The sequence below is a fragment of the Drosophila montana genome, unplaced genomic scaffold, assembly GCF_035044405.1.
Source record: "Drosophila montana isolate Dmon_TW-CO22-7 unplaced genomic scaffold, ASM3504440v1 contig_896_1, whole genome shotgun sequence".
In the NCBI taxonomy this organism is placed as follows: domain Eukaryota; kingdom Metazoa; phylum Arthropoda; class Insecta; order Diptera; family Drosophilidae; genus Drosophila; species Drosophila montana.
Genome location: NW_026999182.1, coordinates 32,318 through 58,765, shown reverse-complemented (window position 1 = coordinate 58,765; position 26,448 = coordinate 32,318). Strand labels below are relative to the sequence as shown.

The 26,448-nt window shown below is 44.9% G+C and overlaps 7 protein-coding genes and 1 long non-coding RNA gene across 9 annotated transcripts; 4 read left to right on the top strand and 4 right to left on the bottom strand.

Moving 5' to 3' along the window:
• Positions 1-249: 249 nt before the first annotated feature.
• On the bottom strand, positions 250-804 carry LOC135440189 (uncharacterized). The gene is made up of 2 exons (XR_010438265.1): positions 667-804; positions 250-601 (listed from the first exon to the last, which is right to left on the bottom strand). It is a non-coding gene; the product is annotated as an uncharacterized LOC135440189 (long non-coding RNA).
• Positions 753-3,749, top strand: CROT (Carnitine O-octanoyltransferase). Its single transcript, XM_064699224.1, has 6 exons — positions 753-893; positions 1,228-1,613; positions 1,866-2,663; positions 2,722-2,852; positions 2,909-3,325; positions 3,385-3,749. Exons 2-6 carry the CDS (start codon positions 1,239-1,241, stop codon positions 3,515-3,517), a joined length of 1,854 nt encoding a protein of 617 aa, XP_064555294.1. The 5' UTR covers positions 753-893; positions 1,228-1,238; the 3' UTR covers positions 3,518-3,749.
• Positions 3,750-3,974: 225 nt separating this feature from the next.
• On the bottom strand, positions 3,975-7,434 carry btz (barentsz). The gene is made up of 2 exons (XM_064699222.1): positions 7,317-7,434; positions 3,975-7,229 (listed from the first exon to the last, which is right to left on the bottom strand). Exon 2 carries the CDS (start codon positions 7,169-7,171, stop codon positions 4,556-4,558), a length of 2,616 nt encoding a protein of 871 aa, XP_064555292.1. The 5' UTR covers positions 7,172-7,229; positions 7,317-7,434; the 3' UTR covers positions 3,975-4,555.
• A 333-nt stretch (positions 7,435-7,767) lies between these two features.
• LOC135440186 (odorant receptor 59b-like) lies at positions 7,768-9,855 on the top strand. Its single transcript, XM_064699226.1, has 4 exons — positions 7,768-8,051; positions 8,201-9,112; positions 9,178-9,535; positions 9,594-9,855. Exons 2-4 carry the CDS (start codon positions 8,337-8,339, stop codon positions 9,660-9,662), a joined length of 1,203 nt encoding a protein of 400 aa, XP_064555296.1. The 5' UTR covers positions 7,768-8,051; positions 8,201-8,336; the 3' UTR covers positions 9,663-9,855.
• Positions 9,856-10,021: 166 nt separating this feature from the next.
• On the top strand, positions 10,022-13,388 carry ALiX (programmed cell death 6-interacting protein-like protein AliX). The gene is made up of 6 exons (XM_064699223.1): positions 10,022-10,349; positions 10,604-10,722; positions 10,783-11,064; positions 11,124-12,719; positions 12,783-12,965; positions 13,029-13,388. Exons 1-6 carry the CDS (start codon positions 10,138-10,140, stop codon positions 13,142-13,144), a joined length of 2,508 nt encoding a protein of 835 aa, XP_064555293.1. The 5' UTR covers positions 10,022-10,137; the 3' UTR covers positions 13,145-13,388.
• On the bottom strand, positions 13,324-14,654 carry HSPBAP1 (HSPB1 associated protein 1). The gene is made up of 2 exons (XM_064699225.1): positions 13,790-14,654; positions 13,324-13,723 (listed from the first exon to the last, which is right to left on the bottom strand). Exons 1-2 carry the CDS (start codon positions 14,580-14,582, stop codon positions 13,377-13,379), a joined length of 1,140 nt encoding a protein of 379 aa, XP_064555295.1. The 5' UTR covers positions 14,583-14,654; the 3' UTR covers positions 13,324-13,376.
• A 2,319-nt stretch (positions 14,655-16,973) lies between these two features.
• On the bottom strand, positions 16,974-25,884 carry LOC135440195 (uncharacterized). The gene is made up of 4 exons (XM_064699235.1): positions 25,583-25,884; positions 20,444-20,722; positions 19,813-20,143; positions 16,974-17,770 (listed from the first exon to the last, which is right to left on the bottom strand). The coding sequence occupies exons 1-4, from the start codon at positions 25,669-25,671 to the stop codon at positions 17,384-17,386; spliced, it is 1,086 nt and encodes a 361-aa protein (XP_064555305.1). The 5' UTR covers positions 25,672-25,884; the 3' UTR covers positions 16,974-17,383.
• On the top strand, positions 24,250-25,686 carry LOC135440196 (uncharacterized). Of its 2 annotated transcripts, none has more exons than XM_064699238.1 (4): positions 24,250-24,404; positions 24,461-25,180; positions 25,247-25,381; positions 25,448-25,686. In XM_064699238.1, the coding sequence occupies exons 1-4, from the start codon at positions 24,310-24,312 to the stop codon at positions 25,557-25,559; spliced, it is 1,062 nt and encodes a 353-aa protein (XP_064555308.1). In that variant the 5' UTR covers positions 24,250-24,309; the 3' UTR covers positions 25,560-25,686. The 2 variants fall into 2 exon arrangements, with proteins under 2 accessions (XP_064555308.1, XP_064555307.1); XM_064699237.1 differs by having other exon boundaries at positions 25,442-25,686.
• Positions 25,885-26,448: the final 564 nt, after the last annotated feature.

Genomic DNA, 26,448 nt, shown 5'->3' with positions numbered 1-26,448 from the left:
ATGCAGGCACTCATGATCAGTATTCACATACATATTTAAATACTTTTATTAGTTTTTATCAATGATGTGTTTTGAATTTCCTCAAAAATTGGGAGGAAATAGAGATGGCTGCATTACTCCATTTTCTAGCACGGCCCGACGCGTTCGCGACCCACGCGCTACATGCACATTTTTTCACTATATAATATACATATGTATATATTTTTTACATAATGTTATGTTATGTCATAATTTTTTACGTACAACAAATTGCTGAGCGACATCTACAGTTTTTAATAAATTTCAACCTTCTCTTAAAATGTAATAATATATGTGTAAATAAACTGTTTAATTTGTCTAATTTAGTTAAGTTCATAATTAAACTTTATTTCTAATCCTTGTATTTCTTAAAACTCGGTGTTTTCTTACTAAAAGGCATCGTATTAATTCGTGTTCGTGTCACGAGAGAAGTCACGATAGCCAGCACAACGCTAGCACAGCGTGCAAGTGCGCGGGTGCCGGTACAAAGTCCAACCAATCTCTCAAAAGCAATCACTCGTGACGTCACAGTTCAGTGTGCTACGTGATGGAGCCATGTTTAAAATTTATTTTCGCTTGCATTCTAAGAATGCAAATGAATTAAAATAAATCGGATTGTGCCATTACGCTTTAGAATCGCCTATTTACATGTGTGATTGTCCAGTTCTATTGTGTACGCGTTCATTCAACCACTCTTATCGATCGTCGCTTTATCAAAGCAGCTCAGTCTGCGCGACTGACGCACACTAACTAGTGTGCTCGACACCACGCCCACCGAACTTTGCTGGGGCTTGTGTCTAACATCGAGGCGTTTAGTCATTCAGCGGACAGACAGCGCAACAGTTGGCGCTTTCAGCAATTGGATACCCGCAAAGGTTAGTACAAAAAAAATGGCAATAAATACACAGCAAAATGAGAAAGGTGTGCTGCAGCATCCACTCTAACTAAGTTAAAACACATAAACATATGACGATATATATGTATATTTATCTGTGTGTGTGTGTGTTTCGTTTACGACCTTTGGCCGTCTTCTGTCGGGCACTTGACTTTGGTACTTTGGACCAAGCGTAAATAAAAATGGAAAATGTTTTTACTGCTTATCAGCGGCTGCTTATCTGGAGCCCACCTGTAGATATGCTGTGTAATGCTATACGGCTTATTTATAGTGCTTTATTAACCTAATTAACACGGACTAAACAACTTTTGCAGGAGCTTTCATTATGGATCGTGCAAGCCTATTTGTCGGTGGCAAAAATGAGAGCACCTTCAGCTTTGATGATACGCTGCCGGCACTGCCACTGCCGGAGCTGCGGGATACCATGAAGCGTTACTATGCCGGCCTGCAGCCCTTTGGCACGCCCGAGGAGCTGGCCAATTCGCGTCGCATTATCGATGAGTTTGCAAATGGAATTGGAGCTGAGCTGCAGGCAAAGCTCAAGGAGCGTGCGGCCAAAATGAAAAACTGGCTAGGCAGCTGGTGGGAGGATTACGGCTATCACATGCTGCGTCTGCCACTCTTGCCCTACCAGATTATGTCGATGCCCTGCCAGCTGATACATGTGGGCGTGCCCGAGCGGCCCGACTACATGCTTAAGGTGAGCCCCAGGCGCAAACCTGACATTTCTATAAAAAAATAATTGTTCCAAAAGGACAAAATTGATCAAAATAAGGTTAATTTTATCTAACAATAAGGAACATTTAGGAACAAAAAAATTAGATTGTTCCAATTCGACCTGGATTATCATATACTATCAGTAGTCCGTTGCTGATAAAATATTGAGTATTTGTTTGGAGTTGGGTAAAGTTCGGAACTATTTGTTCAACACAATTGTAATCATTTATTTCAGAGCCTCGCTCGTCAAATCCATCACACGCTGGAGTTCTGGGATTTGGTGCGTAGTGAAACGATTAAGCCACTCTCCTCGAACGGCGGCAAGATAAAGTACTCGTCAGCATTGTACAAGCAATTCTATTCCACTTCGCGCGTGCCAGGCGAGGAACAAGATCATATTGAGAAGCATTTCCTAACCAAATCGGAGGGACGCACACCCACTCATCTGATAATCACCGGCAAGGGTCGGCAGTTTTCCTTCAATTGTGTCCACGACGATGACACCATTCTGACGGCGCCAGAGATATTGGTTGCCCTGCAGCGCCTACGCAGCATCCTAGACTATGAGCCGGAGGGTGATGGCGTCCCAGCGCTAACCCATGACGATCGCACCAGCTGGGCCAAGAATCGCAAACACCTGATGAGCATTTCGGAGACCAATAAGCAGACTCTAAAGCTGGTGGAAAGCTCGAACATAAGCATTTGTTGGGATGAGCATCAACCTCAAAATACGGAGGAATCGTCACAGTTGAGCATATATGGCGACTATCATTCGCGCTGGGCGGACCGCAGCAGCTGCATGATCGCCTTCAAGAATGGTCACTATGTGTATACGGGCGAGCACAGCTGTTATGATGGAACAATCAGCGCCAGCTTTGCCACATTTATGCAGCTCAGTTTTCTGGAGGTGCCCGAGCCGGACTGGAGTGAAGTGAAGGATACGAAGCTGGTGGATATACAAGAGCTTAAATTCGAGCTAGATGACACGCTCAAATCAGAGATTAAACGTGTGCTCGACGAGGTTGAGAAGCGGGTTAGTCCAAACGTTTGCAAATTTTGTTCCAATCTAAGAAATTTTCCATTCTTTTTAGGGCATCGATGTCACCGCTACATTTGAAGTGTTCGATGATTACGGCAAAGAATTTATGAAGAGCCAGAAGCTACATCCCGATTCCTTTGTGCAGGTGCTCATGCAGTGGGCCTACTACCAGATGCACCATGAGTAAGCCATTGAATCCATTCTACTATAATTTGTATTAATATTTACATATCCGAAAGGATTGCGCCCACCTATGAGACGGCGTTGATGCGCCATTATTACAATGGACGCACGGAAACGCTACGTTCCTGCACCAATGACGTATATGAGTTCCTTAAGGCCTCCGACAGCAGTAGCACCACGGATGAGCAGCTCCTTCAAGCGTTTCGTGCCGCTGTCAATGATCACAGATATCAAATGGACGAGGCACGCAAGGGTAATGGCATTGATAGACATCTTTTTGGGCTGTGGTGCGTTGCCTTTGAGAATAAATTGAACATACCCGCTTTCTATGATGATCCGCTATATGCCAAATCCGGCGGCGGAGGCAATTTTGTGCTTTCCTCCAGCACTCTGGGCTTTACGCCTAATGTGGGTTTTGTGGCGCCCATGACTCTGGATGGCTATGGTGTCTTCTATGCAATTACCTCAGATGCGTGAGTTCCAAAGCTGTCATGTTATCTTTCGGAATATTATAACTCTTTTTATCTTGCAGAATCTACATAAACTCGACTGCCTATCGCGACAGCATCAAGACCAGCGCACGCAAATACAATGCCATTTTTTTCGAGTCCTTCCGTCGCATTCGCCGACTCTTGGAGCAGCAGAAAATTGAATCCAACTTGTAAATTGTGCACAATCTCTAGTTTGCGCATTTCCTTATAAGTCAATATCCAATTTCAATGCATTCCATGTGGAATTGGATCAGATGTTTCTTGCCTTCCTCCACATATGAGGAGCTGCCCATAGACTTAGTCACATAAATCTTGATGAACTCTTTGGTTTCATTTCTTGGCACTGCTGTCAGTGAAAAAGAAAGGTTTAAGATTAAATATATTCTTATAATCGATACGTTTTAAATACGCTTCTTTTAATACCCTTGTTTATAAATTCTATATTATATAAGTCTATGGATAGAATCGGTCAAGTGCAATTTTGTACGGCCAAGCTCCGTTATTGCAAGCTTTACAATTCTTTTCGCTTATTTGGTAAAGCCGTGAGCCATATGTCAAGGGTATTTAATCTCTGGCGTCCTAGGCATAGCTGATCTTTCTACCGGATCCCGAATTTAAGCAAAAGTAGAGATTTGTTTTAGGGGTTTTGCGTGTTACAACGTTTATTGAAATTCAAATGTCCAATGATTAATTACAATTCACGATTAATCCAACTTCAAAATGCGACTATATGTTTACGTAATTAGATTATAAGCGCCAGCGACATGACTCTGGTTTAAAATTCATTATACTTGCTAAAGGAGCTGCAGCCGGATCGCTGCGCCCGATTACTAGATATATGTATATATGGTATATATACGGATTGCTTGGGAAGCCTTACGCTGAACTCTGGGTGTGTATGCATACAATAGGTCGGATCGACGTAAGTTCGATTAGGTGCAGCTATTCGCTAAATACAAATGTGTGTTGTGTTGTGTGTGTGTGTGCACTGCTCTAATGCTCTATAAAAGGGGGAGAGGGGTTGAGGAAGAGTCACAGACCCTGCCGCAATAAGAAACAATCTCGTAAAAATTTCAGTTTTCGAGCCACTTCCTAGTGAGCGCGATAATAGCCAACCTGAGGCGGCAGCATGGCATAGCCACTGGACATCAGTTCGCCCGTGTGGCTGCGTACGCGTCGCTGCTGCTGTCGCGGATTGGCAAAGACGTGCACTCATTCCTGCCCAGGCACTGCAACCGCCTGATGGTTCTGCTCGGCGGCTGCCGTTGGCTGTGCAATGGCTGCATTGCTGCTATTGGTTTCTTCGCTAGCTGTTGGTTTGGCTGTTGGTGCCTCCACGCCAGCTGTGGCCGGCGGCGGCTGGAAGGCCGGACGCTGCACAAACATGTTGTCAATGATGTGGTCTATATTGTCGCCGCTGCCGCTGCCACTGGCCCCCTCATCCGGCTTGGCGTTGCGCGTCTTGTGCTTCTCAGATGGCGGTAGTATGGGAATTGCATTGGTAGGTCGACGCTGGGGCAGCACAGCGGGGCGGGTGGTGGCCTGTGCCGGCGGAACAAAATATGTAGTGCCGCCAACAGTATTATAGTTTTGGTGATAGTTTATGGACGGTGGCCCTGCCTGTGCAGCTTGTGTGGCTGGCTGTGCAGCCTGTGGCGCTGGCTGTGGAGGTCCTGTGGCTGCCTGGGATTGTGCCTGTGCATAGGCCACAGCCGCCGGCGTGGGTGGCAGATAGGCGGCATTGGCCGGATTAACATAGGGCGCTTGGGGCACTGCAACCGGCACGGGCACCGATACGGGCACAGGCACGGACACCGGTACCGGCACAGGTTCCCCGCTGGTCACATAGTAAGGTGCCCCCTGGGTCTGTGGATATGCAGCTGCTGGCGGTGCAAGCTGTTTGGACTGTGGCGCTGGCACCGCTGTCGGCGGTGCAGGACCCAATTGCAGCGTTTGCAGCTGTGCCTGCAGCTCCTGCTGCTGGTAGGCAATCTGCATGAGCATATGTGGATCTTGGAGCATTAACTGTGATTGTTGTTGCTGCTGCTGCTGCAGCTGCAATTGTTGCTGCATTTGCTGCTGCTCTGCCAAATGCTGTTGCTGTTGTGTGGCCTCATGCTGGCTGCGTCTCAGACTGGAGTAGCGCTTGGGCCCATTGCGCTGCTCCGCCGGCAACTGCTGCTGCTGTTGCTGTTGTGCCAGATGCAACTGTTGCTGCTGCTGCTGTTGTTGTTGTTGTTGCTGCTGCTGTTGTTGTTGTTGTTGTTGTTGCTGCTGCTGTTGTTGTTGTTGCTGCTGCTGCTGTTGTTGTTGTTGTTGCTGCTGTTGTTGTTGCTGCTGTTGTTGTTGCTGCTGCTGTTGGTTCTGTGAGGCCAGCGAGTGCATTTGCACGCTGCCAACATGGCTGGGATCATTGCGTTGCTGCACCTGCTGCAAACGCTGCGAAAGATTCGAAGTGACCAATGGCTGCGGCGGCAGATGCTTCTGCTGCTGCTGTGGTGCTTGCTGCGGTGCCTGCCTCTGTTGCTGCTGTTGATGTTGTTGTTGCTGTTGCTGATGTGTTTGCAGATCGATAATCTGCTTGGGTCCGCTATTTGGTCTGTTTACATGATAATCGCGCTCGGCGCGCTGATCCACATAATCTCGTTGATCGCCGCGTCCATGCGAGGAGCGATTTGACTTCTGCTTGAATTCCATGGCATTTTGGCGACCAGCTGCATTGTGGCCAACATTAGCACGCCCATAGGTGCGATTTTTGGGCTCACGTTCACGGTCACGTTCACGCTCACGGTCACGATCACGCTCACGCTCTTGCGATTTGGCTGGCAATGAGCCGGCGCCCGCAGCGTTGACATGCTTCTCTCCGCCGCCGGCAACAGCCCGACGCTCGCCGCGATTCTCCTTTTCCTCGCGCGAGATTGAGCTGCGCGGACGGCGCGCTTTGTTGCTGGTGCTGCTGCGCTCATTGAGCGCCGGAAAGTCCTGGGGTCGTGGTGGCTTGCGCTCCTTGTTGCTCGCCTTCAGGTAAGCTTGCTCATCTGCCCAGTTTCTGGAGTATTTCATCGGTCCGCGTCCATACCGTCTGCGTCGACGCGCACGTGGTGCCGCATCCTCGTTGCGTATATCATAGCCATAGGCTTGCATAAGCTCGACGCGCGTTTTGGGCGCTTGCTCAGTGGCCTCGAAGCGATCGTGCGACCAACGGTCTCCACCCGAGGCTGGCTGCCATTTCTTCATGGTTTTGGACGCCTGTGAAATGGTGGGCGTTTGTCCGGACGATGCGGTGCCTGTGGCAATGTTACCATTGGACACATCGCCACCAGTGGGCTCCACGCCCGGTGGGCATTGGCCGCCGTCGCTGGCGGTATCGACAACACCATCGGCCTCGGTCTCGGCCGTGCGATCGTCATGCTCGTAGAAGGTGCCACGTTTCGGTATGTACTGTGGATTGCTGCGATCCTCGTCGACTTTCTTTTGTGCCTCGCTGTCGACACCGCTGCGTTCCAAGCCATTGCCACTCACCGTGCCGCTACCGAGATCATCCTCATCCTCGTCCTCTTCGGTCTCGGAACCAGCATCGTCCTCATCGGTTTCAGTCTCCTCGTCGCTTTCGCTTTCATCATCATCGTAATCACCCTCACCACCCTCCAGATCACTGGCCGTGTCATATTCGGAGTCATGGGGATGCGAGTTGCTCGATGGCTCTTGTGTGGGCGAGGTGCCCAGCTCGGTCGTGCTGCCGCTAGCTACGACTGTATCGCTAATGATCGGCGATGACACGGGTATATCGGACGCTGATGCGACCGTCATTTTTTCAACATCGGCCATCGCAAGGGGATTCTTCGATTTTTTTTATCTTTCCTCTTTTCCTTTTTTTTTGCTGTCACTGCAAGTGTTTATCACCGAGATTCGTGGTTAGCGCCTCCTCGCACACACCCACTAACACACGTAGTTCACAACGCGTTTTGCTTACCGTCTGTCAGTTTTATGCTGTTGGTGCAAAAAATTTTATTGAACTTTAATATATTTACAGAAAATTATTATTTTCTCTCAGTTTTCTTCCACAACAACGCAATCAGAAAATAGAAAGTGTCTAGAGTTGACATGCTGCTCTAAGTATATGACAGAGTTGTCAGCTGGCCGGTATTTCAATCAGTCACAATAGCTAACAGAATACTGCTCAATTAACACGCACTTCACTTAACTGACATCGTTTGCATGCGGCTTTACAGAGGTACAACGGACTTAACATTAGAACCGCCTATTTGGTACTTCCCAATTATTTGCATAAATAATAATAACGGTTAAATGAATTAAATTCTAGTTTTCCAAATAAAGGTATTCAAATTGTGTAAAAATATTACTAAATAAATTTAGTTTATCAACTTTAAAGGGATAACTAGACAATTAGTTAGGGCTGCCACGTCTTGAATAGAATTTAGAATATAAATGTTATTTAGAAATGTTAAAATTTAAGTTGGCATTGATGGATTTCAAATATTATTCAGCTCAAATCCAAAGTATTACGGTAAAACAGTAAATCGAACTTCTAACATTATTTAGCACCTATTAAATGATGTCAATTTCGAGCAGACATCCCCATTTCTTTACGCATGTCTAACATATACTTATAAATTTTATAAACTGACATTCATGCACCACGCGAATAGCTCTATAACAATTCTTATTTAGAGCATTGTAACCACGGGTACGTATGTATGTATTTATATACATACAGACATGCATTTATACTTTAATAAACACAAATAAATATTTGAATTTGAAACTTTCCATTTTAATAATTCAATGATGGATACAACTGTAACTAAACTTTGACCTTGTTTTACATAAATACAGACCTCCTAACACATTGCGAGAATTGAACAGCTGCCATATTCATTTGCCAGTTGATGCTTGCCAAAATTATTGCAATGGGAGCGGCTATAAAAACCAAGCAGTACGCAAACTGGGCGCACAGTCGACAGGATTTGCAATGGAGTCATCATTGTTTAGGCTAATAAAGCCAGCGCCACTGACTGAACCAATTAACTCTCGAATTGGTTGCATCTACATGTATCGGGCCATGTGGCTAATGGGCTGGCTACCACCAAAGGATGGTCTAATCCGCTATTTGTACACTTGCTGGACCTTCATAACATTCGGCTTTGGAACTGTCTATCTGTCCGCAGGATTTGCTATGAGCTATGTGCTGGAGTTCAAGAACTTTACGCCCGATGAATTTCTCACCTCATTGCAGGTGGCCCTCAACGTGTTCGGTACCGCAGTAAAGGCCACTATATTGTACCGTAATCTGTGGCGTCTTACCAAGACAGAGGTCATAATGGATTGCCTGGACAAGCGGGCGCGGAGCGACAGTGATCGTCAGAAGATGCACGGTATAGTGGCGCGCAGCAACTTGGTCTTTCTGATTTTCACCATTGTATACTGTGTCTATGTGGGCTCCACGTTTCTGTCCTATGTGTTCAGCGGTAGGCCGCCATGGTCAGTTTACAATCCGTTTCTTGACTGGCACAAGAGCACGCGTAATTTGTGGATACAAGCTATCTTTGAGTATATCATAATGTCCTTTGCGGTAATGACAGATCAATTGGCCGACACATATCTCCTTGTATTCCTCATCATAATTCGCGGACACTTCGATGTGTTAAAGGATCATGTGCGCAATCTACGCATTGATCCCAACATGTCGGAGCAGGAAAACTATGAAGAGATAGTTAATTGCATCAAGGATCACAAGAAGATTAAGGAGTAAGATTTTGACGCATGACAGATTGTGTCTCCTGAATTCCTTGCAATATTTTCTTCTGTACCAGATGCTGCAATATGCTACGTCCAGTAATATCGGGCACGATTTTTGTGCAGTTTGGACTCATTGGCTCCGTCTTGGGTCTGAGCCTGATCAACGTATTCTTTTTCTCAAATTTATGGCGTGGCCTGGCCTCGTTCATGTTTGTCGTGGCAGTACTCATGGAGACATTTCCCTTCTGCTATACGTGCAATTGGCTCCTAGACGACTGCGATGACTTGTCAAACGCGCTTTTTCAGTCTAAATGGATTGATGCAGAGTCTCGTTATAAATCCACACTGACTCATTTCATGCACCAAGCTCAACAGCCCATTATGTTTATGGCAGGTGGCATTATTCCCATTACAATGAACAGCAATATCAGCGTAAGCTCATATCTGAAATTGACAAATAAATTAATTGAATATTTATATATACTTTTAGGTGGCCAAGTTTGCATTCAGCATTATTACAATAGTGCGTGAAATGAATCTTGCTGAACAGTTTAAATAAGTACACAAAACGTAATGGAGAATGCGAATTTAGTGTTTTTTGTCATCAAATCTCTGGATGGAATAATCAAACTTTTAGTTAAAATATGCACAGGCCTCATGTAGAAAAAAATAATATATTGCTAAGAATTAGATGCACAAAAAAGATGCTTGCGAAATAAAGCAAAGTTAGTTTTTGATTACCGTTAAAATTTTCTTTAAAGATTGTTCCATTTTAAAAAAAATGCTGAAAAAATGGCACCATTAACATAATTACTCCACAACTAGTAAAACTGCTCCACACTTAACAGAAGTGTTCTATTATTAACAGCTGCGCGGCACATTTGCAGAATTACTCACCAATTGTCTAAATGTTCAACAACACTGGCCGCAGCTGTTGATGAGACAGCGGGCAGCACACAAAAAAAGAAGAAAATCTAGTTTCCGTCTGCAAATTAAATTTTACTAGTACTTCGTAGCAAAAATTAACATACAAGATGTCTAAACTACTGGGTGTGCCACTAAAGAAGCCGTCAGAGGTGGACATAATAAAGCCCCTGAACAATCTCATACAAAGCACCTACAATGGTGCCAGCGCCGAGGAGAAGGCGCAGTATGCGGACGCAGTAAATGAGTTTTCAAAGCAACGCAATACTGCAATTTGGAAGTTTTTCGAAAAATATGAGGCATCGCTGGAAGTCGTTTATGCGTAAGTCTAATATACGATCAGGTAGAAGAACTCCTGATAGGTTGTTTATGGTTTGATATTAAAATTGTTCCATGACTCATGGCGGTTGATAGCATTCAAGTAGCTGTAATTAATCATGTGTGTGTGTGTGTGCGTGTGTGTGAGTGAGTTGTGTGCGTGTGTGAAAGAGCCAGACGTAAACACAATCAAAAAGCGGATGACGTCGTCTCTAATAGGCCGCCGCTGGCGTTTGGTTTCACTTTTATTTATTTTAGCTACTACGATCAAATATGCGCATTAGAGACAAAGATATCCGCTGGCGAGCTGCAGATACCCTTCAAGTGGAAAGATGCCTTCGACAAGGGCTCCATTTTCGGTGGCAAAATCAGTCTGAGTAAGTCTTGTGCCTATGACGAAATAAGCAACCGGTTTAATAACGTTTCTTAACTTTCAGCTCACACCTCGCTGCAGTACGAGAAGGTGTGCGTGCTTTTCAACATTGCCGCACTCCAGAGCAGTGTGGCTTCTAGTCAGCAGCTAGACACGGATGAGGGTCTCAAGCTGGCTATCAAGCTGCTGCAGCAAAGCGCTGGCATCTTCCAGTATTTAAAGGGCGCCACGCCCGCAGCTGTGCCCTCAGAGCCGACTCCAGACTTGAGTCAGGATACGCTGATTGTGCTCCAGGCCTTGATGGTGGCACAAGCTCAGGAGGTGTTCATACTGAAGGCTATTAAGGGTGAAACAGCTTCGACATACAAATATAATTAGCATACTAATTATCTCCACTTTCCGCAGACAACATGAAGGAACAGATCATATCCAAGTTGTGCTGTCAGGGTGAGGAATTCTATGCTGATGTGCTGCGAGCAATGCAAAAGGAGTCCGTTCGCAGTCTCTGGGAGAAGGAGTGGATACCCACAGTTGCTGGCAAGCAGGCAGGCTTCCATGCACTAACGCAGTTGTATCAGAGTCTGGTCTGTCGTTCGTCCAAAAAGATTGGCGAGGAGATTGCGCGCCTACGCAATGCCATCGATCTGTTCAAAGCAGCCCAGTCCCGTGGCGGCAACGAGACCTACCTGGATGAGTACTTCAGTCGCGCCAAACGCAACCTCGCCGAGTCCACCAAGGACAATGAATTCATCTACAATGAAATGATACCAGAGCTGAGTACCTTGGCCTCGCCCGGCAAGGCGCAGCTGGCCAAGCCGCTGCCCATGGCCACGCCCATGTCTGGCAATTTTAGGGACATCTTTAGCAATCTGGTGCCCGTTGAGCTGCATCGCGCACTGACCGCGTCCGATATGCGCAAAAACGAGATTGTCAATGCGGAAATCATGAAGCTGCGCGATGCAACCCAGACCTTGAATGCCGTGCTGGCCAGTTTGAATCTGCCGGCTGCTGTGGAGATAACGGACGGCAGCAGCGGTCTGCCGCCTTCACTGCGAGAGAAGGCCCACGAGGTTCGCGAAAAGGGCGGCATTGAGAATGTGCAGACACTGCTAAAGGATTTGCCCGAGTTGCTCAATCGCAATCGCGAGATATTAGATGAAACCGAGCGGCTGCTGGACGAGGAGCGGGACTCGGACAATCAGCTGCGCGCACAGTTTAAGGAGCGCTGGACGCGCATCAGCTCGGACAAGTTGACCGAAATGTTCCGTACCAATTCCAAGAAGTATCGCGAGGTCATCACCAATGCTATCGAGGCGGATAAGGTGGTGCGGCAGAAATTCGAGGCTAACCAGAAAGGCATTGAGCTGCTCTCACTGCCGCCCGAGCAGATACAACAGTCGCTGCCTTCGGCCAGCGGCAGCGTGGATCCCAACTGCTCCAGTGTGCAGCGTCTAAAGCAGCTAATGGAAGCTGTTGAGACCATTAAGGCGGAGCGCGACGCTGTCGAATCGGAGCTGAAATCGGCCACGTTCAACATGAAGGACGAGTTTCTACTTGCTCTACAAAAGGATGGTGCCATCGATGAGCCTGCCTTGTCGCTGGCGCGCATTGGCCAAGTGCTGAACCCACTGCAGGCACAGGTAAAGGAGAGTGTGGAACGGCAGGCATCGCTGGTCGCCGATATTCAAAGTGCTCATGCGGCCTTCGTCTCCGAGACGGGCAACTGCGGCAGCTCGCGCGACAAACTGTACCAGGAGCTGGCATCCGCCTACGACAGTTACATCGAGCTGTCGGGCAATCTGCAGGAAGGCACCAAGTTCTATAATGACCTCACCCAGCTGCTGGTTGTGTTTCAGAATAAGATCAGTGATTTTGTGTTTGCACGCAAAACCGAAAAGGAAGAGCTGCTCAAGGATCTGACCACTGAATCGAGTCGCCAGGCACCGCCGGCCACACCGGCTCTGCCATCACACTATGCATCCACATCGGGCAGCGGCAGCGGTGCGTTGTCTTTAATATTAAAATCCTGTTTGAATTAAAGTTAAATATTTAATCTATCTCTAGATTTTCCAAACGTGCCCGCTGGTGCTCCGCCCGCAACAGCTGCCGCAGCGAATGTGCCGTATCCGGCTCAGGTGCACATGCCAGTACCGTATGGCGCCTCATCGAATGTGCCGTATCCCACTTATGTTCCACCGCCCATGCCGCAAAGCTTCAATCCCTATGCCACGCTGCCATATCCAGGCAGTGAGTATGCTTATCTTTGCCTAAATGGAGCTAGCTCTAACTGTATTTTCGTATGTTTTGCAGATTATCAATATGGTGGCTTCCCTCAGGGCCCCCCACCCGGCCACTACGGCACCTATCCCGGCAGTTTTGCTCATCAACAGGGCGGCTATCCCAACCAGAAACCGCCCGGTTGGTAAATTGACGAGCTCTATTCCACATCAATTATCTCGCACTGTGTTTAGCCTGCGACTCTATTGTATGTTATGTTATTCGTGAATCTAGATTCTATCTAAACCTGGATTGGTTATGGCATTTAATGCGCGCACCCCGGCCACCCTTTTTGGTTCCGTTTCAAATTGTATCAAATATAACAAAATGAATGCTTATTGGATTTTAATCTCATATACGTATCACAATAAACGTTCCGTCTTAGCGGTATAATCTTTGATTTTGGCCCAACCGGCGAAAGAATTCCCTTTTGATGGTCGCAATGCAGCGCGGCGCACACATGCTATTGATAAGCTGCTCCAGCGTAGAGCTGATAATGTTATCCTCACTGCTCGACTTGGTTGCGCCATGCCGCTTGGCGTTGTTTGTGAGCAGCTGTGTGTACGCCTCCTTGGGCATTACGTCCAGGGCACGCACGCGCACATCAACGCTGCTTAGGAGTTTGAATACCTCGCTCTGGCCCAAATACTCAGCGTCCCATAGTTTCCGTTTGCTCTCCGAGCTTGGATCCTGCAGTGCACGCTCGAACTGACTGAAGAGTGAGCTACCTGAGTCGGCGATCTCGTCCAGCTGATTGGGATTCAATAAATACTGCTTCAATTGATCGCTCTCACCTTTGACAAAGCTCTCGACCACATGTTTGACTATGAGCTCATCTAGGGTCAAGTCCAAGTCAGTCTTAAGCGGCACCCAATAGTTCACGCTCAACGACGTCTCCACCGCCTCCACATAGTGCCACCAGTGACGAGGCACGATCAGCACATCGCCTGGATGCAGAAGACAATGATAGGCTTGACCCTGGAACTGCTCATAGTGGCTCAGTTTGTCGGGCGCGGGCGCATAGAAGTTCTCCAAACAGTAAACACTTGACTCTTCGTAGGGTATGCGTGAGCTTTGCAATGGAGTCTCCGGCGGAAAGAGTAACCAGGATTTGCTGCCATATGCTTGCACCACGATATTGACACCATAGGTGTCATAATGGCACGGTGTATTGGCACATTTCGATCCCAGCCAGAGGCTATAGTCGTTCTGGTGTTCTGCAAATCCAAAGCTCTTGAAATCAATGCCCGTCAGGCAGCTTGCGGGTATTTCGCTGGCACGTACATATTGATAAGCGGCCCACTCAGTCGGTTCCTGGTCTTCCTTTGTAAAATCTTGTAGAAATTTCTGCAACGTCATTTTGACACGCTTTCGCTTCCGTTCCCATTGTGGCGTGTCGCAGTCTGCGATGCTCATGCTCTCAAATGCTGGCAAACTGGAGACACTTGCATCCTTGTCATAGCGAGCGCACCAATCCAGCAGCGAGTCATCAAAGCATTCCCAGTGTATGGGAAAGTCTGGAAAAACTAAGGGAACATGTGTGTTAAGGATTATGTCGCGCAGGTTGGAGCTTAAATATGTGGCCATATGGGTAATTTTACTGTAAATTTGTGTGGCAACTTTGCCGGGCTTAAATTCATCCGTGCAAATGTTAAACCGATAGGAATCGATAATAATTGAAAACACTATTATCGACGAACGCTGTGGCAGCTTTGTTGAACTAAGTGGCCAGACGTATCATAAATAGATGGCGCCACCGAGTCTGTTAAATTTAAATTCGAATTTAAATGTGTGAGTTAGAAGGCAATTAAATTATTTAATTTAACTTAAATTCCAAAATCTGATTGGCAGTTTATTCCATTTTAAGTGGGATGAGCTGCGAAACGAGTGCTTACCACCCAATGGCCTGTGCCAGCAATAAATGTACACAAATTAATAAGCACTTTCAAAAGTTATGTAAATACAATTAAGTGAAATGTTATTTTAATTAGTGCACATTTCGGAATTACATAATTGCAATCAAGATTGCGTGTAAAACAAGTTCTGCATATCAAGTTGTAGTCACCAATGCCGCCTCGCACGCAAACTAAAGTTGCCCGTTACTGATTGCTTTTGCTGCTGCTGCTTCGACTGTTGTTGTTGTTGTTGTTTTTGTTGTTGCTGATGCCGCCGCATATCGTGGTCATGGTTCTTAGGACTTGGTCTAAGCAACACTTTGAGATAATTATTTTGATATGACAGGCGGAAATGGAATGGCGTTAACAAGTTGCAACTTCTGGCAGCGGCCAGTGCGTTGATATCAAGACGCTTTACTTGTAGTTTAGAGATTGGGGTTTCGCTTAGCTTATGCCTTGCCACATTTATACCAATGAATGTTATCTGACTGCAATGTGGCATTTGATTGCCTGATATAACTGTTGTCGCAGCACGGCAATTTGCATTCAGGAATGCCATAAAGCAAATGCATCAATCGGAGCCTGGCGGGCTTTTGAAAAGTCCCCGCTCAGGCGCAACAGTTGACGGCATTTGTCATAAATGTGATTTATGTTTCATTCTTCAAGTTTTTTTTTTTCTGCACACGAAAGAACAAGTCATTAAATCTACTTAAGATGGGCACTCAATGCGCCAGCTACAGATACAGATACACATGTCTACAGGCACGGGTGAAAAGTTCAATGTACGTGAGTCAGCAGCAAAGGAGAAGCATAAGCCAAGCCAAGAAAACAATTAAGCTGCAAAGTCGCCAAAAAAAACGCGAATGCACATTGCAACGACTGCGCAATACTCTGCTCGAAGCCTTTTAGCCTTAACCGTTACGAGCCCAGTATTAAACTCCAACCATGAACAAAAACTGTCGAAACAAACATGAAACTAATTTGTCAATAAATGATTTGGTTAAAAACAGTATCTTTTTGATATATAAAACTGATTGTTTGAAATTTGTTCAATCTTCCACATTGGATTAGAGAGTTTCTTACATGCAAGCATATGTCCAACATTTACTGTCTTTATTCAATAACATCGTCAGAGAACACAAAGCCATATACCCGACTTGCCCTTTGCAAACAGAGTATAATGGGCAGAGAGTCAACAAGATTATTTATGCGCCAGTTTGAAGGTGCGCCTACTCTGACATTTTTTGTTGTCGTTTGCGAACGTATCATTATGATTGTTATTATTATTATTGTTACTTATTACTCGGGCGACTCGTTGTGCTGCTTACCCATATGAGCTTGTATCTGTATCTCTAGAGCGCAAGCTTTTTATCTGCCAAATGAGATATTGCGCATGCGCGCGCGCACCTACTCGCACTCGCACTCGCACTCGCCCCGTTTCCGTTTCCAGGCGGCTGCGCAGCTCTGGCTCGGGGCTTAAGCAGCGCACTCCCAGGCTTACGATCTCCGATTTCGAGTTCGCGTATAATTAGCTGCAAAAATTCTTAACAAAATTGCGCACGTTACGCTGCTTGAGCAGCTACAGGCAATTGCCAAAAAAAAAAAAGAAAAAAGAAAGACATACAGACGTACAAGTTTTGCTCTCAGGCGCCATTTGGGCATTCTTTCAGATACTGTATCTGTATCTCGAGCTGCTGTCACTCCGCTGTCAACTCTTTGTGTTTTTTCGGCCGTCTGCCCGTGTCAATAAACTGTTTCTGCAGGCACATAAAAAACATTTTGTGGCTTGGTTTGAACCTTGCCCCTAGGTTCGATTCGAGAACCTGGTTTTCCAAATCCATGAACCAAGTTTTTGTTTCAAATCTTCGTTTCTTATAATCTGCTCTACAGTAATAATGGGTCGGAAAGACCTTTTGAATATTTGTCTCAACAACTGTTTTATTTTCTAAGATATCTTAACTAAACTCTGCAATTACGAGTTCCCCACATATCTGCAAAACAGCAAGCCATATGTCTAAAATAAAAGCTGAGATTCGTGGTTCGAGCCCCTCTTTTACCCACCCACTATAGTTAGAACTGTGTGTTTTAAATCAGTCGTCATATTTATTTGTTTAAACAAATTCGTACATGCACTTAAACATACGAGTAGCTGATTATTTTATAATAAAATCCAGTTGATTGTTAGTCACAGTTGCCGTTGTGGCGCCCAACGTGGGGTGGCACAAGCACAGTTACAGTTTTTGTTTATAAAAAATACATTTTTACTTTTGCAGAAATTGGACGGAAAAATGTTCGAAATAAAAACAGTCCAAATTAGACTGGAACTCTACTCGCAGTTAGTTTTACTAGCCATAGGCTGATATTTAAATAGTTATACGAGTGGTACATAAATAAAAATATATATAATTATTAGCAAATGCCCACACCACAGTCTTATAGATGCATGCCCTGGTCAAATGACAGCGGAATACAAAGTAAATATGAAAGTTAAACTTATGATATGATATTCTGATAGAACTGCGGCTTTGTCTGATGCTCCTTGATCACGTAGAAGCCCTTCGGCTTGCCATTGCCAGCAAAATATTTATGGAAACTCTGCTTGTTCACCGCCTGTGCGGGCGCATAATATGTGGGAGATTTCTGTTTCAACGATTTCCTATATTTGGATTTTCCGCTGCCCGCTGTAAAGGACTTCTCGATGGTATCGTTCTCCCAGGGTTTGCGCCATGTCGGTATCTTCTCAATGTCCAGCAGACGATTGCGATCCTCAGCCGAGACGTGCGCAAAATGCGGTTTCTTGTGCAGCGCCTGCTTCAACACGGGCAGATTCCAATGATAGATACGACCTGGTCGCCCATTCGAGCTGAACGGAAACGAGACCTGAAATGCGTCATGTATATTGATTAGATGGGTGTATGCCAATAACAATTTAATTAACATTACAAGTAACAGAAACGAAAACAAGACCTGATGAGATGCGTTCCCCAATAACATTTTAATTAACATTAACAATATCGTTTAAATTAACTTTAACAGTAATAGTAACAGTTACAGAAACGAGAGCTGCAAAGCGACCTGGCAGTATATTGATGAGACGCGACTACCAACAACATTTAAATTAACTGTAACAGCAATGTTTACATAAACGAGCCCTGCAATGCGTCTTGCATATTGATAAGACGCGTCTGGCAATTACAGTAACAGTAATAATAACATTAATATTAGCCATATCCACGGCTTTTGGGGCCGCCGCCATAAATTAGTCAACGAGTGTCTCTAACAAATTGCATTTTTAATTGAAGTTGGTTAATGGCCATGGCTTGCATATTTATTTACAGCTGGAGCCGTGAGAGCGTAATAATTGTTATGCCTGCCGCATCCAACAACATTGACATTGACACAGCTACAACAACAACAAGAACTGCAACTGCAACAGCAATGGCATCTGCTGTGCGTATATAAATAGTTGAGACTGTGGAGTGCCTGTCACTGGCATTGCCACTGCCACAGCCTTTGCTACTGCTACTGCCACAACAGTGTCTGGAAGCTGTGCCCGAAGTTGGTAAGTCGGTCGCCAGTTGGACGTGCATGTGCGCTCCAGCTATTTATACCCTGTGCCCATTGCAATTGCAAAATAAATATAGTTATATTGGTTTTATGCCAAGCTATGTAATGTGCAGAAGGAGGTATTTCAGACTAGATAAGGTATTTGATTATAAGTATGTTATTGATTAGCACTAATCTATAGATTGTCAATGTGTAGAAGCGATTAGTTTTCCGGAGCTATAAAAGCTGGAAAATTCTAGTTTTTTTTTTAAGTTTTTGCTTGAATTTTAAAAGTGTCGATAACTTATCCAGAGTTCTTCTTAATGATTATGGGACCGAAGATTTTTAATAGAGCATGTTATAAAGCATGTTTTAAAAGAAGTGCGCTGCTTGCGGCTTGTATATGTATGCAGGTAACGACAGCTCTCTGCTGGGTACAGGGTATCCACTAGTCGGGCAGCCTTGACTAGAGCACTCTTACTCATGTGCTGTCTATATGGGTGAGCCATGACTGCGGCAGTCGACGAAATGCAATGGCCCAAATGGGTAATCAATTTTCTGTTCGGCCTCTGTTTGTCTATATGTAACTGGGTGTGCGTGTGTGTATGCGTATGTGTGTCTGTATGTGTATGTGCGTGTATTTGTGTTTGTTTTTTGCAATTTGTTTTGTGCACATGCGCGCGCGATGCTTATCATCAGTTGGCCAGACCAGACCGGGCCCGACCAGACCAGGCCCGACCAGGCCGAGGCAAGAGCTATTAGAGCCAGTTCTTTACATTGTTTTTCTACACGCTCGCCGCGTGAAAAGGGGTATATTGGTTTTGTGCAATGATCGTCCGATTAAACGCATGAAGCCAGAGACTCAAATTTTGCTATATAACCTGAAGGCTTAGCTGTGTCGGATAAAGTTATACAATTTTCGAGTCACGTCCTCTAGGGGAAAAACTATGCATAACCTCCATAGTCCTCCTTTAAAAAACGATCCAAAAATGTTCTCAATGTTCTCAAATGTTCTCTTCCACAGTTTTAGAGCTAGGGTGATAAAATTTTAATAGAAGACATCCTTCAAAGATTGGCGGAAGATATTTTTTAGACGACGCCCTTTTTGTTCCTTAAATTTAAAAAAAATCCGCATCATTCATAGTTTAAGAGAGAGAATGATCACTTTTTTAATGAAGACTCTATTAGTGCGCTACTTTAGTTGGCAAGATTCGAATATTTTTTGCCTAGACAATCGAAAAATCTTTAGTTCTTACTAAATTAAGCGAATAGCTGTGTGAACGGGTATTGGGCAGTCGGTTATATCCGACTGCAACATTCTTACTTGTATTCTTTTTGCTGATGGCTTTGGTGTAACCTAATGGAATCCCGTTTACCTTTTTCCCGTTAGTTTTCAACGCCAACGCCTCGCTTGCCTCTGGAGTCGCCGGAGACTTTGGTGCGTTGTCGTGGACACTGTTGCTCATTTGATGCGGCAATTGCGGCTCTTGCTGCTGCTGCTGCTGCAGCTGGTGCTGATGCTGCCCCTTTGTTGCCACATCCAGCGCATTCCGCATGCTGTTGGGCGCTGTATAGTAGTGCAGATTTGGCGGCAATTTGATGATGAACATGTGTGAATCATCCCGCGATGCGTGACGTCGTGACTCAACCGCCAAGCGTTTCCGGTTGTGGCTATTGGGCGCCTTCACCTTCATGAAGCCCATTTTGCTGCAAGTGCAGCACAGAGAGAAGAGAAATACGGAGACAGAGTGTTATATATATAGAGTTTAGAAAAAGTGTGTCGGGAGGGGGTGTCTCCGTCTGGCAAGCTCTAAACGTTTACCATGAATATATCATAATATAATTTATGGCCGCACAGACACGCCAGCAACAACAGCAACTGCAGCAACAACTGACGTGCAACAGTTTTGCTGTTGTTCTTGTTCTTTGGCACTAGACACGTTGCATTAATTAAGCCCAAAATGAGCGTTGCGCCCCCCCACAGCCCGCCCCCGTTTCGATACTCACTTGAGCAGCTTCTTGTTGAGTCCATGTGCGCCTCTTGTCAGTTGTTTTTGTTGCTTTGCGCCGGACAAAGGAGCTGGCACCACATCGCTCTGACTGCCCCGCAGCTGCAACTGCTGCTGTTGGTATTTGTCCTGCCTCTTGATTTTATACATATGCGCGGCATCCTTGGCAGTCGCTGGCGTTGGCATTGCCAATGACTTGGGTGAGGAGTTGCCTCCGCTGCCGCTCCCGCTGCCACCCGCCTGAGCCGCTGCAGCCAGGCAAAGCAAGCAGCATAAACTGCAAAATGAAACAACTTTTATGGTCTGTCTTTCTTTTTTTCTTTTATATGCCAGTATTTTTGGATTTTATGTGCGAAATTCTATAAGGGATTAAGCTGCCTGCGGTTGGGGGGCGACTCCAGCTCTCTCAGGTTCAGGGTCAATCAAGCGTCAGCGGCTTCCACATTCGATTGGCCCTGTAATCCCAGTCAAGAGCCAAGTGAATGCATTTTGAGCTGAATTTAAGTAGCGGCCATTCTTTGAAATTGTAAACCCAACACGAACGAACGACCAAACGGTCCAACTGACAATTGGCCAAAGGGTGCTGGCTCGAGATGAGCGCGTGTCGTGCTTTTTTAACAACACACAAATCGAACATGAAATACAATTCGAAAAAAGTTTGCTTAAATACATAATATCAATTTTGTCTTATTTTGACTTTATTTCACAGTTTTAATTTAGATTTCAATAATTATTTAGTTAATTAATTTAAATTTAGATTCTGAAGGATTCATTTTGTTATTTTTTTATAAAATTAAATTCGATATCTACGCGTAAGTTTAAAATATTTCAAAATTGCATCAAGTTTATTACGCCTATTAAATGTAAATAAGCCTTTAAAAAATCACCAATAATCAATTGTCATTTTTAACATAGTTACAAAATATTGTTTTCTTTTATTATTATTATTATTAACCTATATCCACCTAAATTTTTATCTAGCACAGCCTTTCGGCTAAGACCAAAGTACAAACACACACACTCGGTCGGGATCTGAGCCCGGATACACCTTGGCTGATCGGCTGGATCAGTCATACAACTCATCTAAAGGGGGCTGGATTGTGATCTTTAACGCAAGGGTTTCTACAAGAATTTTTTATATTATTTTCATATTTCTGTGATTAGTCGTGTTGACACGCTCACGCACGAAATGGGATTTTCTTCACACGAACAAATCGTGTTAAGTTGTGCGTGATCGTGTCACGAAGGAAATCACGATATACGCTCAACTCTAGTGCATGCTACAAAGTTCTAATGCTGTTGTTTTTGCTATTGCTCACCAATAATAGGGAAGAAAGCGCAAAGAAAATCGGCTAAAAATGCAAATGAGCACGTACACACATACACACACACACACACGCACCAACTAGAGTCAATTACAATGTAATGTGTGTAAAGTGAAAAGTTGAGGAAACGGGCATAGACGAAAGTCACATGCGCTACGGTTTAGTGGAAAAGCATACGATGACACACTGGGTGCGACAGAATTCCTCTTAAAAGAAACAACAACAGAAAGACATACGTAAGAGTTTTAAAATGTAACGGACTGGCAGAGTGCTCCAGAAAATCATTAGGCTGTGCCAATCGATGTCGCCTCGGCGCAAAGTTATTGACCGACTAAGCAGTTGGCCATTTTAGAGGCCGATGGCAGCACTGGCAACAAATTATACTGGACACATGCTTATTTATGTATGTATGTATTATGTATGTATGTATTATGTATGTATGTATTATGTATGTATGTATTATGTATGCTTATGTATTGACGAAGTTTTATGCATCAAATGTAACCGAAGGCGACCACAGCGAAGCGACGTGCCTGGCATTTGGCAGTGGGTCCCAAGACAAGACTCAGCCTGAAGACTCTCACACACATAATGCATGCAACGTTCTAAGCAAAAAGAAAAAAATCAAAACCAGTCGTCTATTTAGCGTGCCGTAGTCTAAATACCCTTACAATAATTAAATGTTTGACTTAGAATGAAATTTGATTAGCAAATCGTATGCACTTGTGCGTTTAGCAGCTGCCACACTTTGATATCAGCGCAGTCTGGTAGACCTGTGCCAATCTATGACAGAATAAATAGGCGGTTCCATTAACAATTTGAAAAAAAAAACCCTCGAGAGCGTTGCCAGAAAGTGCACTGTTTATGGAATGTCAATGGCAGTATTTAATTGCAATTCGATTATCTATATAAATTCAATGCTATCGATATCGAAAGCGCTGAAATCATACCGTTTACAGAGCAGCCAGACTATAGACTTCTATACATCTATGCATTTTAATGAAGTGTAACAAAACTCTTGACGGAAATTAAGCCTTTTGTAAACAAATTGGTATAGAAACTTGTCGAAAGCCTTGCCAGAAATTAAGCCTTTTGTAAACAAATTGGAAACTTGTCGAAAGCCTTGGCAGAATGTACAAAGCTTATTTTTAATGCATTACACATTAAGTTACGTAGCCACAATACCCTTAAAAAGAGCATAAAAGTACTTTGATCGAAGCTGGCATAAATTGTGAGTCAAGACTTAAGAACCAATGCGCCCCCCAGGCGGGATTAGAGGCTGCCGCCACTGATGGATGCCTGAGCAGGGGCAAGTCATAGTCAATGCAAAGTCGTTGACTCTCCGGCCCTGGGCATATGGCACGCCAATATGCACTTCCCAATGCCAGCCTAGCAGTCAAATCAAAAAGCATTCCAATCGACACGTATTTAGCACAGGCCACCAATCGTACCCAACCCAGGGCTGTGGTTCGTTTCGTGGGCTGAGCTGAGGTCCAGTTGTGGTCCAACAACGCACAGATAAATGGCAAAATAATCGAATGCAGCTCCCTTTTTTTTTGAGCGCGCGCGGCAGACAGCATATGTGGCATATTTGAATTATTAATGTAACCAGCACAAAGGAGCCCCCGGGCAATAACCACAACAACCTCAACAACAACAACAGCAGCAGCAAAAACAACCGAAAACAACGAACAACACAAAGTTTGCGTGTTCGAAAAGACAAATTTTAAAGGGCTGCGTGTCAAAATTGAACAGATTTTGTGGCCAGACGCGGACACAACTCAGCAGATTGGCTTTTCAATTCAACACACAATAAAAATTTAGAGACAACAGTTAACTGTGCGCTGACGCACGATAAATACCCTGGAATACCATAGCGCCACATACCAAAGCTTTATATAAACTAAATTATATAGTGATATTGTCCGGCCGATTCTAATTTGTATACTGCTACAGACATGGCTGTTGATCAAGAACATATATACTTATATATTACTTTTTTAGATATTACGTTTAAAGATACTTCAAGCTTTTAGACATTTTCAGGAAAGATTGATTAATTCGCAATTATTAGGTTATAGAGATATATGCATATAGATATATGCATTTTTCTCCAACTTGTGGGAAGTTCAGCAGGATGAATCCTCGTCAGCCTGCGGCGCCGTGAGGGCTAAAGTCTTGCTAGGCCATTTGGACGCACAATGTCATTAATACATGTTGGAACATCCTTATATCCTTTCTATAATAAAGTCTCACAAATACCAAGAAAGACCAGATATTATTCTCGCTTCCCACAACTCAATGATACCATATCGTTACGGAAATGTCTTATTTTATGCAATTTACATTTCATGTCCTGGGATAAGAATGCCCGCTGCTAGGGTATATGATACTTTTAGAAATAAATTTTTTTTCTTCGAAGAAAAAATGATTCATAAATAGTTTTTCATATACATGTACATAACATACATACGTATTTCTTATATATTTGTTTTACCTGTTATTTTTTTTTGTCGAAATTGAATATTGTGTTATAACCATGTTTAGAGTAGATTTACGGGCCTTGGTTCAGCTGTCCAAGTCCACAGAGGACCCATTGATCAGGCACAAGCGCATAAAGTGCGGCAAGGTGAGGTGAGTTCCGATATGGATCGGCTTAAGGTAACTGCTCTATTTAAAACTTCCGCCAGCTATATGCTTTGTTATGCGCTGCAGAATGGCTTTCTGACCATAAGGCAGGCGAAACGCATGAGCAGGCGGTCGCGCCAGCCACGGCGTCAACGCATACTGCGGCGTTCTAGTCAAACCTGGATCGAGTGCGTCAGCGATGCTAGCAGCCAGACCAGCTTCGACCGGACGTGCAATGTGGAAACTCATTTTCCCCTGGTTGTCGATGTGGAGAGCCAAACGCCGTTGTTGCACAACACGCATGCCGGCGTGGACACGCTGGATCTGAGCCTCAGGGTATCCAGACATCAGCAGACCACCACACGGTTCTTTCAGTCCGCAAGCTCTCAGACAAAGCACCTTAAACAGGAGGGGCGCGCCACACAAATCGAAGTGAAGCTCAAGACTAGGTGGACGCAAACAGAGCTAATGACCATACCCACCAGCATGTCCAGCAGCACACAGACAATGGCCATTGTGGTGCAGCAGCGGGAAAGCTTTACACAGACGACCCAGTCTGAGGACGAGGAAGAGCTGCTAAAGCCGCACGAGCAGGTATTTCAGCTGCTATTGAGATCTCTGAGTTGTCAGAGCAACTTGCTCCTAAATGGCGTGGCGTCCATCAATCAGCTGGTAGAATTCAAGGAGCTCGAACTGCAAAAGCAACGCCTAGATGCGGAAGCTCAAATAAAGGCACAGTCAGCTGCCAAGCTGCAAAAACTTAAGCAACTGCAGGCCAGAAGGTAAGCCAAGTATAGACGCAAATAAAATGCGCGCCCAGCTGATAAGCCGACGCTCTGCTTCCACAGAGCTCAGAAGCGCAGCAAGCACCAGCATTGCGCCAGGAACAAGATTAGGGCAAAGCCAGCAGCTGAACCAAAGCAGACAGAGTATCAGACACAAACCACGCAGGCACACACCCAGACAGAGCAACCGGTCACAGAGTAGGTGTCATCAATAACATTGCTAATAATACCCTAAAATACCCTATAAACTATTTACAGATATAGTTGCCGCAGCTCGCAAACGGAGCAGCTGGCAGAGCGGGTCGTCCGCTTGGCGGTGGCTGCCACGCAAACGGATCGGATCAAAGGATTCTCTTGGCTGCGGCTTAATAGCTGAAACTGTATTCAGTATGTACTTACCATAGCCAGCGCCAGGTTGTTGCCGCATTTGTTCTTGTTGCCATTGTTGTTATTGTTATTGTTCTTGTTGCACTCATTTTAATTAACATAAGCTGTTAAGTGTTTTTATTGCTGTTGTTGCTTAAATTTATATGCTTAGCGCATCGTTTGGTGGCGCCAAAGTTGCAGCAGGCATTTAAATTAACGTATCTGTTGGTCGCTATGTTAACTGAATGTCTGTTATGAATCACAGTTTTGGAATATATGCACTTCTGTTAGCCGCAGACACGTCCACACGCGATAAAATCTAGTCAAACACTGAATGGGCAGCGGCCACGGCCAGTGCCAAAGTGGCCAATGTTTTGGCTTCGGGTTTGGGTTTGGGGATCGGCAGCGACGGCGGCTGCAACTTCGGTTTTTGTTTACGTCGCGTCGTTGTTCGTTGCTGCTGCTGCTGTTGTTGTTTTTGTTGTTGTCGGTATGCAAAAAGCTAACAAACAACAATAAGAAAGTCACGCTTAACGACTGTGACTGCGACTTGGACAGAGTCTAGGCCGGACAGTAGAGCCACAAAAAAAAAGTATGCAAGTTCGATGCGGTGTGGTGTGGTACTGCGCGGTGAGGTGGTGGGGGTGGCATACACAAAAGAATAAAGCATGGCTGCCGGAAAGGCGTCTGCTGTGGCTCGGGCGTGGTGTGAACGTGAGACAACTTTGGAGGAGATTGAGTCCTGCTCTTGCCACTCACTTTGCCGCTGATTGATTGTTATCCCGTACATACACGTTCTCTGCCGACAAATAAATACAAGAAAGAACAGTTATCTTTAGGTTAGCGAAGATTAAATACTCTTGCAGGCAAGTACATAAATTACAATGCCTAGCCAAACA